Below are 14,111 nucleotides of genomic sequence, written 5' to 3' on the forward strand. Positions count from 1 at the left end.
TAGAGTCTTCTACATGCATTAAAATGCTTTTGGATAATTTGGGTGAAATGCTTGGTATATAATGAGTAATAAAACAAAGAAACAAAAATTCACCCAGGATATGAAACATTGTATGATCACAGTCATAGCCAATGAAAAAGGACTGGCAAGAGATACTCCCATCTCTTAATGGTAATAATCTCCAGAATGTAGGATTGAAGGTAATTTTTATTTTATAATTAGAAACTACTTTTTGTTTTGAAACCTTTTAAAAATTAAAATGCACTAAATACATTAATTGCATAAACACAATAAATTATAATGAAGGAAAGGAGAATGAGAGAACAGCTTGAGGAGCAGTTAAGATTGAGGAAATATTTTAATTGTATTTGTGAACTGAGAAGAAAGATCTAGAAGAAGGGAGATAATGGAAGATACAGGTAAGGTGTTAAATAATGGTGAAAAGTCTTAGAGGACATATATGTGTCCTGAAATCAAGAACACACAGACAAATTAGTCCTGAAGAAGTGAAGAGAAATTTTCTTTTCCCCATAGATGGGAAACAAACAAAATAATTAGTGGCACAGAGAAATTTTAAAGTAGAGAAGAAAGTTGAAGGATCGCTAATAATCATTTTAGAGAAGAGGCGGAGTCAGGAGAATCTACAAATTGGGTTTTAGATGTTTGAGGAGATGGGAAAAATTTTCAGTGAGCAATGGGAATGTGGCCAGGAGGAGATTAGAGATGTAGAAAATGACTGATTTTCAGGCAGTATTGATACCCCAATTGAAGTTGTTGAATAATGTGAACTGTAAAAAGCCCATGATGCCCCAGTCTCTTTGAAGTGATCAAGCTTTAGGAAACTGTAGTTTGTCAGAATAAAAGGATATGGATTGAAGAAGCACAGTAGTAACTTTTTCTGTCCTTTACCTAGATCTGTATAATTGTACAGGACCTAATAAAAGCTCTTTGCCCTACCAAATTACTATTAAACTTTTTATTACTGTTAATTTTAATGCCAGTATGCCAATCCCATTGAACCTATGGTTTAAATTGTCATAATCATCTGTCATTTCTCATTCTTTAGCTTCCAGGAGACTTGATTTGTGATTTCTTTTTTGAAACAGGAAAGGAAAGTACTGACTTTGGCAGCACAAAAAGAATTTTTATCTTTTAAGTCATTGAAAATGAAAACTTCAGGACTTTTCCTTAGTGGGGGCCAGTGAAAAATTTATCAGGACCCTTTGTAGAACTGTCTGCCCTTTTAAGTTGGTATTTTACCTAGTTTATTTACTCTACCAGTATACACCTGATTTCTCAACTGGAACTTTCTCAGCATTACTTCTTGACTCCAGAGAACAATGGTGGAAAAAGTAAATTAAGGACTAGTTGTAGTAAAAGATTACTTGGGGGTCAGGAGTGTTGGGCAACTAGTGAATTAAAGATATGAGGGAAAGTAGCCTATGATGGAGCCCATATGAGTCTTGAAGGGGACTGATGGACTGAAATAGAGGGGATTAAAGGTCGTGATGAGACAGAATAAAAGACACAGCAGGGGGCAAGTAGAAAGAATAGAAGGTTGTAGGTAGAGGAATTTCAGTTTAAGGTCTAGGAAGAGGAAACTTAAGGAGTCCTTGTATTACCCAGCTTGTCAAATAATTATGTTGAGAAACAGGCCAAAATATTAGAAGGGTGAACAGGATGTTAAAATACCCATGATACTAATCTTCAACAACAGAGCACAACACTTTTGGAATCCATTTTCTGCTGTACCTTTGCTTATCATAGCAGATTTACCTTATGCCCTGAATGTTCCCCCTCCCTCACATGTCCCTAAAACTTGACTAGCAGTCGATGTGTAATTTAGTTTCAACCTTCTAACTAAGAATGTTTTAAGGACTCATTTTACTCTCAGTCAATGAACTTTTGAGGTTTAGAGAGATTAAATGACTTTTCTTTGATCACGTAGCTTGTCAGCAGCAGAGTCAGAGATAGAAATAAATCTCAGTTTCCCATTTTTTGTCCATTCTACCAGTTGTCTGTCTTTTTTAAAGCATCATGAACCTTTCCTTCAAACTAATTTGTCGCCTCTTCAAATAGTGCAGAGAACAATACTTGAGTCTCAAAGAGGCACACAACTGAAAAGGGGGTATACGACTCAGCACCTAGGGAAAGGGGACCAGTGTCAGTGCTGACTTTTTTTTTAATTGATGTATACTCAGTTTACAATGTGTCAGTTTCTGGTGTACAGCATATTATTTGTCATACATATATACACACACTCGTTTTCATATTCTTTTTTATTATAGGTTATTACAAGATACTGAATAAGTTCACTGTGCTATACAGAAGAAACTTGTTGTTTATTTTATATATAGTAGTTAATATTTGCAAATCTTGAACTCCCACTTTATCCCTTCCCACCCCTTTTCCCCCCAGTAACCATAAGTTTGTTTACTATGTCTGTGAGTCTGTTTCTGTTTTGTAGATAAGTTCATTAGTGTCTTCTTTCTACTTTTTTTTAGCTTCCACATATGAGTTATACCATATGGTGTTTTTCTTTCTCTTTCTGGCTTACTTCACTTAGAGTGACGATCTTCAGGTCCATCCATGTTGCTGTAAATGGCATTATTTTATTTTTTATGGTTGAGTAGTATTCCATTGTATAAATATACCACAACTTCTTTATTCATTCATTAGTTAAGTGGACATTTAGGTTGTTTCCATGTTTTGGCTATTGTAAATAGTGCAGAGCTGACTCTTGTGCTACATTCAGTTCATATTCTGGGGTTCCTTGGCCTTCCTGCTGGCAGTCAGCACTAAACAATCCTTGACTGTCTATTACTGAGCTGTTCGTTTATTCAAAATAAATATTTTGAGAAACCTCCAAAGCCATAGTTGTCATGCACTACTGTTCACACAGATTATCTGGAAATCTTGTTAAATGCTTGTTCTGATATAGTGGGGTCAGGAGTGCAATCCCAGGTTGTTCATTTCTAACAAGGTACTGTGTATTGCCCTTGCTTCTGCTCCAAATACCATACTTTGAGTAGAAAAGCCCAAAAGACTTCTGGGGAACATAGTTTGAAAATGATTTAATCCATGGTATTGCCTCTATTTTGGTTTCTTGAATCTACTAGATTTTACTTAGGCTTGTTGTGAAGGTCTAGGAGTATGGATTAATATTCTGTAATGGTTTCCACTTACCAGGTAGTAGATATTAGCATTACCTGAGGCATCTCCAAAGTGGCTAACTCATGCTCTGCCTTCTAGTCCATGACTAGATCCTCCTGTGAAAAGGAATCAACTGTGTTTAACTGACAGTAGTAGTAACTTTCAGTCTGACATTTCTGTTAATGTTTTACCCAATTTCTTTCACTTCAGTTGATGTCATTGCTTTGAAGAAATGGTAGCTCCTTTAAAAAAAAAAAAAGAGTCTGTTGGCACCTCTATTCTAGATCACTAACTTTGAACATTTTGTATACCATTTGCTGGGTTGGGGAAGAGCACCCAGTCCCTGGGAAATAAATGTACTACTTTCTCCTGCTGCAGACTGTCATCCCTGCCTCAAACCTAAATAATATTAAGAACCAATGGAAACTAAGAAAATGATTGTTAAGTTATCTGTGCTTGTGATAAAATAGTGCCCTTTCTAAGGCATTTGGAGTTTTGAGAATTTGACTGTTTCTGGTTATACAGTGTAAGGGCCTCTGCAGTTATTGAAATCTGAACCAGCATACCTAATAGTTTTGAATGGCCCCAGGATTTCTGTGCTCTTGTATAACCCCTCACTCTATTTCTAAATGGGCTCTAAAGGCTGTACATAAGACTCCACCTTAGGGCGGTTCATGTGTTTGAGAAAGCTGGCCAGAAACTAGGGAGCTTTTTTTAAGCTCCTAAACTTTTGCTCTTCCTGCTGGCTTTTTGTTAAGTTCAAAGAACTTTTTTTTCCCGTTTCCCCTTTCCCTTTCCTTCCACCTCTTCTTACCCAGAGTGAACACAAATGGATCTGACGAACCTGAGGATGCAGGGTCTGGTGAAAATAGGAGAGTCAATGGGAACAATTCTCCATCACTCTCAAATGGCAGTTTTAAACCTTCTAGGCCTCCAAGACCTTCACGACCACCTCCACCTACCCCACGTAGACCAGGTATGTATTCCATCCATATACTAGGGTTATATGTAGCACACTGTACTGTGATTGTGAATAATATTCTGTTGGGGAATTGATCCTCAGGTAGGTATCGGGAGACCCTTCTGGGTTGGTTTTCTAGCTATACTTCTACATTTAAGATTTTGGTCAAGACGTGTATTCCCTAAGCTTTTCCCTTAGGGGTGAAGTTATTGAGGCAAATGCTCTACTGAGAATGAAAATCACATGTGTGCTATATAAACTATAGGCAGTACAGATAATAGTTAAATTTTCTGTCAGGATTTGTAACTGTGTGGATCTAAGCATTTCAGAGTGAGGGATCTGGTTGCATATTCTCATTATATCTTTTAAAAAAACAATCAGTAAATGATAAATAACCCAAAAATGCTAAACACTATTCAGGTTTTAAAGCAGTATACAAATTAAATGAAATAGTAAAAATATAAAAGTTTACAGTTTAAATAATTTTTCCTGATTAGACTGAATAAATCTTTAATCTTTGTTTATTTTCATCTGTTAGTATGTGGGCAGGAATGTAAATTAAGTAAACCAAATATTAGAAAAGTAAATTGGTTGTCCACAGATCATTTTATTAAATGACTGTGTTTAATTACACATCTTCCCCTTTTTTCTGTAGATAATTGTGTTAACAATATATTCCCAGTCTTTAAGATCATATACTACTTTGTCATAATATTGATTCCTTCCTCCAGGAATTGTTTTGTCAACAAGTATTTCTTGAAGATGTAATATGTACTTAATTTAATAACTGTTTGCAAGAATATTGTGCTTATCAGTCAGATCTTACAGTATTACAGCTAACATCAAAAATTAGTCTCAGATCAGGGGTGAGTATAACTCAGTGGTAGAACATGTACTTAGCATGCATAAGGTCCTGGGTTCAATCCCCAGTACCTACATTTAAAAAAAAATTTAATCTCACATCTATAGGGTTTCTTAGGAAAGACAACTTAAGGATCTGGAAAATTACTGTATGGACTTATGCCAAGGGATACCAGCACTTTTCTATTCTAAAAGTTTTTATTTCCTGTAGCATCAGGAAATCAGCATCTGTATTGTAATGAGACATAGGGTAGACAGAACCTAAAAAGTTGTAAAGAAGCCTATTAAGTGGAACCATTGTCTATTTCCCATTATTTATTTTATTTAAATAATTTTCACCTGCATATCCATGTCTTAAATTTTACATTTGTCATCTGCCTTTTTATTTTTTTAACTTAAAATTCTATCCTGAATGTAGATTTGTGAAAATAAGAGATTGTTTTTCTATTTTCCTCAAATCTTAAAGCATCTGTCAATGGTTCACCATCTACCACTTCTGAAAGTGATGGCTCTAGTACGGGCTCTCTGCCACCAATGAATACAAATTCAAATACATCTGAAGGAGCAACATCTGGATTAATAATTCCTCTTACTATATCTGGAGGCTCAGGCCCTAGACCATTAAATCCTGTACCTCAAGCTACCCTCCCACCTGGGTGAGTAATTGTTTTTGGTTAACATTTGTTTTTTTGAGACTTCTGCATGTATTTATTAATAAGGAAAATAGTACTGAACTCCATTCTTTAAAAACTGTTTTATAATTAAGAGTGTGTGTGTGTGTGTGTGTGTGTGGTGGGGTCTAAAGTGAAAATGAACAAAAAAATACTTGCCACATTTAAAATTTCTCCATTTTCAGAACAAAGTGGAAGAATTTTTTTATTTTAATTCAAGGACTCTGAGCCATAGAAAGTTAACCAAGGTCAAGTAATAAAATAGTTACCTAATTCGGATTGCCTTTTCTTTGAAGGGGGGAAAAATCACTTAAATTTTTTCTTTCATCATAAAGTCATAGCAAAGTAATGATAATTTAGGAAACTAAGAAAATTACTTCTCAATCTCATTTAAATCCTCTGATTATCTTTAAAATGAATAGCACACTAATAGTTTATATATGTATATACATTGTGACATTCAGTTTAATCCAGAGCTCAGAGTGCTAATCAAAATTAATTGAAACTCTCATGATGAGAATTTTGATTGCTGAACAAACTGTATTACTGATATGGGTAGTTAGGCCATTTTCCTTTTTGAAAGCCTACATTTGAAACCAGGTTCGAAAGTTGTTTGTACAAGGGATTGGCAAAGAGAAACTGAGTGGGTGCTGTTAGAAATGATTGTATCTTGTAAACTCTGATGATTTATTCCTGTCTTTCTCATTTTGGGGATAAACCCATCAAGGAGACTAGAATACTAGAGACTGACTTTGTCCATCAGACTATGCAGGAACACATTTGATGAAGTTTTATTCTTTGGTTTTACAGAATCCAAACTGTCCTTTGCCCTTCAGTTAACAACTCAGTCTTTGTTCAGGTTTTAAAACATAGATTATGGTTTTCTTTTCCACTTAAGTCCTTTGTATACCTGATGAAATTGAGATAGACTTTGTCTCTTCAGTGCATTACCTCAAGCCTCTTTAGAAATCTCCCAGGGCAGATACTTCTGCAGAAAAATCTCATCCACTGTGTGTCACTCTCAGGATTACATTTCTCGACTTTATTCGTAAATTTTTTTGGTATCTGCTTTATATAGTAGCCTGTTTGTTTCATTTCTGTAACATGGTTATATAAGAGAAAAAGACAAAGACAGGATTAAACAGCCAAGCTACTCATACAAGTACCATATCAGCCTTTTAAATTCTGTGTTTAAGTTGGGAGCAGAGAGTGGACCAGCATGGACGAATTTACTATGTAGATCATGTTGAAAAAAGAACAACATGGGATAGACCAGAACCTCTACCTCCTAGGTAAGTAATCTGAATTAAAGAAGAAAAAAGTATTGTTCAGAATATAGATTCTATCTGTATAAAATCTTCCCTACATTCCTGCTTTCCTCTTCCTGTCAGTCTTTTCTCTATCTACTTTGTTTTTGGTAGGTGCAGACTAGAGAAGAGAGTCAGGGAACTGATTGACACTGATGAGTGACTTCTGTTTTTACTCTTTTCTGATCTAAAGATTCCATAGGTCTTGTTATTTCCAAGTTTTCCTTTGTGAACGTTTACCTGGCTCAAACCGCAGGGTTTTTAAGATTAGTTTCTTTTAACTGAATAAGAATTATATAGCCCCATCATATATATGAGGATAAAGTCCATATTATAAAAAGCTAATATATACTAGTGAAGTTGTTGCAAAATAGTTGAGGAAATAAAAGATATAGTAATACATGCTGTTAATAAGCATTTAGCATTTCAATTATCTAAAAATAATTGGAAGAAAAAAGTTTTTATTCAAGGCAAGTCAGTAGTAAACATGGGAAGGAAAGTATTTAATCTTGCCAGTAATCTTAAATACATAGCTAAGAGGTACAACTTTACTTGTTAAATTAGCAGATAATATCCAGTGTTGATGAGGTTGTGGAGGAACTTTACCTCATAACATTGCTGGTGGTAGTGTAAATTAGTTACAGCTCTCACAGAAAAAGTATGTGTAACTGTAATAATACACGTACCCTTAGTAGTCCTCTCCAGTAAATTTATCATAAAGAAATAATGCAAAGGAAGAAAAAAATTTTTGTTACATAAGACGTGCTTATTATCTTAGTACAGTTGGCCTTCTGCATGCACAGGTTGAAATTTTGGGGATGTTCCAAAATGCAAAATACAAAAAAAAAAAATTGCCAAGGCTTGAATTTGCCAAGCCGTGGCAACTATTTACATAACATTAACATTATACTTACAACTATTTACATATTACTTATATCATATTAGGTATTATAAGTAATCTAGAGATGAAGTATACAGGAGGATGTGTGGAGGACGTGCATAGGTTGTATGCAAATACTATGCCATTTTATAAAAGGGACTTGAGAATCCGGGGTGTCCTGAAACTATTTCTTTATTAGAATATTGAAAAAACCCCTAAACAATCAACTAGGTAGAAATCACCAGTATACTTTATCAACATTTACCTAGTGTTATACACCCACTTGAAATGATGAATGAGTTGTGTTCTTGTGGAAAAGTGCTTTTTTGGACATCTGTGAAAAGCTACATATACAAATGTGTCCCTTTAAGGATTGCAGCAGTCAAAAGAACATTTGGAGGAAGGAAAATGAGAGCTTCTGTCTTAATAACTGTTTGAGACTTAAAATGCATTGTTTTACAAACCTGACAGATAGATCTTAACTTTTAAGAAAGAAATTTTTAGAAACATTCTTCTTAAGTTCACTTATAGACCATTTTAAAGTACGTAAAAGACTTCAGGTAAACCAAAAGTAGCTTTAAAAGGTAAAATCTTACCATACCTGCACAAAGGCTCAAATGAAGTCCTGTTTAATTCTTACCTATTTCACAAGTATTTGTTGAATCTGGTTGTTTTTGTTCTGATGTAGTTGGGAACGGCGGGTTGACAACATGGGACGTATTTATTACGTTGACCATTTCACAAGAACAACGACGTGGCAGAGGCCAACATTGGAATCTGTCCGGAACTATGAACAATGGCAGCTCCAACGAAGTCAACTTCAAGGAGCTATGCAGCAGTTTAACCAGAGATTCATTTATGGGGTGAGTGGCCTGTTACATTATAAACTTAAGGAGTGTTTGATTTTTAACCTTTTCCTGCACATGAAGTGTAAAGCACTAAAAAGGAAGGTAAAAGTAGGATGTCAACCCAGTTGTTGCTGTTAATAGACATTATTTTTAGACCTTGTCTCGTTCTCTGTGTAAGGTGATTGATCTTTTCTTTTTGAAATTTCCTGTAGTTCAACCTCCTTTGCTTTGTTACTATCAAAAATAAAAAAGTTAGGACAACTTAAAATTCATTTACAAAAGAATAGTGAAAACAAATCCAGGTAGTTTGAAAAGAATTTAAAACAGTTCTAAATTTAATTCTGTCCAACTCAGCAGAACATTAGATGGCTTGGGTCTAACAGCACCTGACTCAAGTGGTTGTGCAGAACTGATGATAGAGTTGAATCGTTTTGTAACATATAAATGTAAAGTTTATCTAATAAATTGTTTAGTGCCCTTGGAGACTAAAGAAACTTGTTTTCTTATAGGATTATGTTAAATATACTACTCTGGCTTCAAAACCATATTACTTTGATATAAAAACATCTCCTTTCTGGAAATGGTTTAAATTATACACATTTTCCTTTAGCGTAATGTTGCAGTAATAGTGATAAGTACACCAAAATGTATTGTTTTGTTATGCCACTGTTGGTGCTAGGAATTTTACAGTCTCTCAAATCATAAAGTATCAATGATCCTTTCTTTAAGGAGAGGCAAATAGTCCTTGGAGAAATTTGACTTTGTGTGCCAAACAAGGAGGATTTGTTTAGGTAATATATAGAACTTAAAGAGAAGAAAACCAGCTCTCCAAGAGTTCAAAAGAAGCTGACCCTCTCCATTGCCACCTCTTCCCTTTTACTACCATCAATATCATCCCCATTAGAATCCATCAGGGTAAATTACTGTCCTCATTAGGCATTGCCTTTTTTGCTTTTTTCCCTTTTCCTATTTCTTGCACCATGCCACCATAATAGTTATCACTCACTGATGTAGACAGATTTCACCTTTATCAGCCGCTTTTCCTTCACCACTTGATTATGGTTAAGATAACTTTTTTCATGTAACAGTTTTTCCAGCCACCGTCTGTAGACAACTGTCACTATCTTCCCATTTCCAGTGGTTTTAGAGGTGAAATTAATTTTTGTCTCATCTACCTTATTACCCTTTTCGTATTTTATTCCAGTGCTGTTTTACACCTTCCTTTCTTTCTCAATTATAATCACCTTTGGTGTGCCTGGCCAAATTTCTTTTAGGTGTGAATGCCTGGCTTGCCTGCCTTCTTTAAAGCTAGTTTCCACATGGGTGTCCAGTGGAAAGAGCATGGGCTTTGGAGTCAGACACATCTGGGTTCGAATCCTGGTTCCACAGTTACTTTCTCTATAAGACTTTGAGTAAGTTACTTAACCTCCTCAAGACTCATTTACTTTATTTAAAAAAAAATTTCTGTATATTTACATAATTACCTCAGCGGGTTTTTTCTTTTTTCTTTTTTTTTTTTTAGGATTCTGTAAAATTAAGTTCCTAATATGTTTGGCACATGCTAGATGCATAGAAATGTTAGTTTTCATCTTTTTTCTCCCTCATATCCACAATTGTAGGGATGCACTATATCTCAGTTTTACCATACATGATCTTTTACTTTATTTTTATTGAAGTATAGTTGGCTTATATTATATTAGTTTCAGGTGTACAATGTGGTTATTCAGAATTTTTACAGATTATATTACACTTAAAGTTATAAAATATTGGCTATATTCCTTGTGCTATACAATATATCCTTGTAGTTTATTTATTTTATACATAGTAGTTGTATCTCTTAATCCCCTACCCCTATCTTGCCCCTCTCTCCTTCCCTCTCCCCACTCCCCATAGTTTGTTCTCTGTATCTGTGAATCTTTTTGTTTTGTTCATTCATTTTTTGTATTTTTAGATGATATTTAAACAATATCATATAGCATTTGTCTTTCTCTGTCTCTATTTCACTAGGCATAATACCCTCCAAGTTTGTCCATGTTGTTGCAAATGGCAAAATTTCATTTTTTAAAAAATGGCTGAGTAGTATTCCATAGTGTATATATACACATCGTCTTTAGCCATTCATCTGTTGATGGACACTCAGGTTGCTTCCATATCATGGCTATTGTAAATACTGCTACTGTGAACATTGGGGTGCCTGTATCTTTTTGAATTAGTGTTTTTATTTTCTTCAGATGTCTACCCAGGAGTGGACCTGCTGGATCATTTGGTGGTTCTATTTTTAGTTTTTTGAGGAACCACAATACTGTATTCCAAAGTGGTTGTACCAATTTACATTTCCACCAACAGTGTACAAGAGTCCCTTTACTCCACATCCTTGCCAACATTTGTTATTTGTGATCTTCATGATAATAACCATTCTGATAGGTATGAGGTGATATCTCATTGTGGTTTTGATTAATGATGTTGAAGATCTTTTCATGTGCCTGTTGGCCATCTGTATGTCTAGTACACAATCTTTTAAAATACTCTTTTTAAAGACAGATTTAGCAAATTCCTGGAGAACCTAGAATGTCTATTGCCTCTTTGTAAACTCGACCAATTCAATACTCAGAGTCTTTGGAACTTTTCTTGAATTGCAGCTTTTACTCACCATCCATGTTCTCCCTCCCTCCCCCCATCCAAATTCTTACTCTGTGTTATAGGATGCTTTGAAATCATAAATAACTTAAAACAGCCTATTTTAGTTGCCCTTAGCATAATATAGCAAGCAGTATGAACTGAAGTGAATGAATTGAACTTTTTTTCCTTCCTCCCCCAACCCCCGCCCCCTTTCTCTTTCTTTCATATATCTACCTCCCTGTTTTCAAAAAGATCTTATACCTGGTTTGAAGCCTTATTCTGAATTAAACATTCTTAATACCAGCTACTTAAAAAGTGGTGGGTGTTGCTTAGAATATCTTTTTGTTGGGAATATGAAGTGGGCTTTATTCTGACCCTGGTTACAAGACAATAGATGCTCATATGCCTAGCATTTTTAACTTCAGAATGGATGTAGTTGATGATGGATCGTGTGTAATGGCTCTTTGTGGCCCATGGCTTCATTGTGCCTGTCTCAACCTTATCTGTCTGGGGACAGTGAGCCAGTGGGATAGGCTTAGGTCTTAGACAGTTTTCAAAGCAGCTTGTTATATACCAGACTTCTCAGACCTGTTCTACAATCAGGGTTCAAACCTTGTATGGTATTTTGCCTTGTCTTCCCTACTCTCCTTTTCATGATTGTGTTTATCGGGAGGAGCAAGGTCAGTTTTTGACAAGCGTATCTTCCAAGAGCTTTTAAATCAGAAATGAAATATCTCTTATGCTTTTAAAACTTTTTCAGTTAGTTAACTCAGTTTCTATAAGTTAGTGACATGGAGAAAAAGAGAGAGACAGTTGGGGAGCTGTTACAGATTGAGACTTGAGAGTCAACCAAATGCAATGTGAGGACTTTGCTTACTGGGTCAAATCAGAATCCAAACAATTAGAGGCATTTAATTAGGGATTGTATATTTGATGATCAAATTAACAGATTCTTTGCTAAGCGTGATAATGATACTGTGGTTGTATAAGAAAATGTTCACAAATTTTAGAAAGACATACTAAAATACATAGGAGTGAAATGATGACTGATTTTTGCTTCCTCAAAGAATAGGGGAAAAAGATAAGACATATGGCATTTTAGATAATTGTTGAATCTTGGTGCTGAGTATATGGGGGTGCACTGTCCTATTTTACTTGTGTATTTTTTCCCTTAAAAAAAAATCTATTTGCCTTATCTTTCTAAAGAGGAAAGGGCTAATAACTACATCTTACTGAGAGACCAAAAAGTACTCCCCACTTTATTATACATATAAATTAAAACGCACTCATTATCCCTACACCATGCACAGTCAGTATGACTTTTACTTCTCTTTCTCTAATGGTTTACTCCTACTTTCCTTTTATCTTACCAAACCTCTCTCTATTCATGTGATAATTGCAAACAAATTTAAGAAGTCTCCTATAAAGTACTAGGCTTGTCAGTTCCTTTCAACTGGAATTGTTTCCTGTTACTCATCTGACAGCCTATTCTCCCTGCTCCAACTCTCTTCCCACAATTCTTTGTATATCCTATACTCTGTATATGATCCTTTCTTTTTGAGTTAGAAATAAAAGATTTTTCTCAGCCAGCTAATGGCTCAGTACTGTTATTTATAAGTGACTTTTGGGCAAGTGTCATATATTTCTCTAATCTACTGATTTGTAGCTAAAGAAGGAAAAAAATGGTCATCAGGGTGTAAAATTATTTGTAATATTTGAATTTCAAATAATTTCAAATGTTGACGAAGATTTTTTTCTCCACCAGCTTGTATTGGCATTTATCCATGACTATGCAGTACTTCTCTTAAGAACTCTGTTAGGAGTGTGTTTTGTTGCACATGGCCAGGAAAGGCATGTCAGAACTCATAAGGCTTGCTCTTGAGTTATCTGTTTAAGTTGTTCATTATTTCATAGTTTTTTGTTGTTGTTGCTGTTCTTTTTAGAATCAAGATTTGTTTGCTACATCACAAAATAAAGAATTTGATCCCCTCGGTCCCCTGCCACCTGGATGGGGTAAGTCACATGAATTTTTAAAATTGAATTCAGTTATTTTAATGATCAGGTGTTTATGGGTAGATGGTACACTCTGCTCTTGCTTGAGTGAAATTCTAGGAAGCTTTTTGGGTGTGTTGCTTTAATTCATAGTACCAAATTGGCATTAAATTTCCCCAAAGTTTGATTTTACTCTTCTAAAGTTGCTGAGTTGATTGAGTTGATGTTACCTGAAAGATCAGTGGAAGGGGGGAACTTGTTAAGGTTATCAAGGACCTTAGTTATTAAAACTTTGTTTAATAACTTTGTTTTTGACTTTAAGATAGGCCTCCCTACCGGATTCTGTTTTATAGCCATTATGTAAGTCATAGAGCTGTAGCAAGTTTCTAGAATAAATACGGCAATATAGAAACAGTTTTGCTTGGAAGAAAAAGAATATAGAAAGTGGAAAACAGCAAAGTAAAGCTGTTTATGGAACTAGTGTAAGTTTGGTCTTTAAGAGCTGCAGATATTTTATAATATTGGGGTTAAGTCGGAAAGTGATATTTCTGGATAGTCTTGGGAAGCATTGATCTCCAAGATAGATTGCTCTAGCATTACATACTGAAGAATGTTGGATAAAATTGCTATGTCAAGGTCACATGAATCTGGGTCATAAATGTCTGTGAGTTACCTGCCTTTGAGTTACCCCATTGCCCTTAAGGTTATTTATCCCTGACATTCCTGTGAGACAAAGAGGTAAAAAATGTAATAATTCATACTTACAACTGTTATTGTTGCTAGCTTGTAACAAAGGGAAGGCATATGAAAGTTGTGAAT

At 35.0% G+C, this 14,111-nt stretch overlaps 1 protein-coding gene across 5 annotated transcripts in view; it reads left to right on the top strand.

Annotated features, from left to right (window-relative positions):
* ITCH (itchy E3 ubiquitin protein ligase) overlaps positions 1–14,111 on the top strand; it is a 93,407-nt gene that overhangs the window by 43,310 nt on the left and 35,986 nt on the right. For all 5 annotated transcript variants that reach the window (XM_010960836.3, XM_010960838.3, XM_010960837.3 and 2 more), the window contains 5 exons: positions 3,972–4,129; positions 5,442–5,631; positions 6,843–6,938; positions 8,522–8,696; positions 13,244–13,313. In XM_010960836.3, coding sequence (XP_010959138.2) covers positions 3,972–4,129; positions 5,442–5,631; positions 6,843–6,938; positions 8,522–8,696; positions 13,244–13,313 — 689 coding nt within the window. The remainder of the gene's footprint in view (positions 1–3,971; positions 4,130–5,441; positions 5,632–6,842; positions 6,939–8,521; positions 8,697–13,243; positions 13,314–14,111) is intronic.

This window comes from Camelus bactrianus, chromosome 19 (genome assembly GCF_048773025.1).
Source record: "Camelus bactrianus isolate YW-2024 breed Bactrian camel chromosome 19, ASM4877302v1, whole genome shotgun sequence".
In the NCBI taxonomy this organism is placed as follows: domain Eukaryota; kingdom Metazoa; phylum Chordata; class Mammalia; order Artiodactyla; family Camelidae; genus Camelus; species Camelus bactrianus.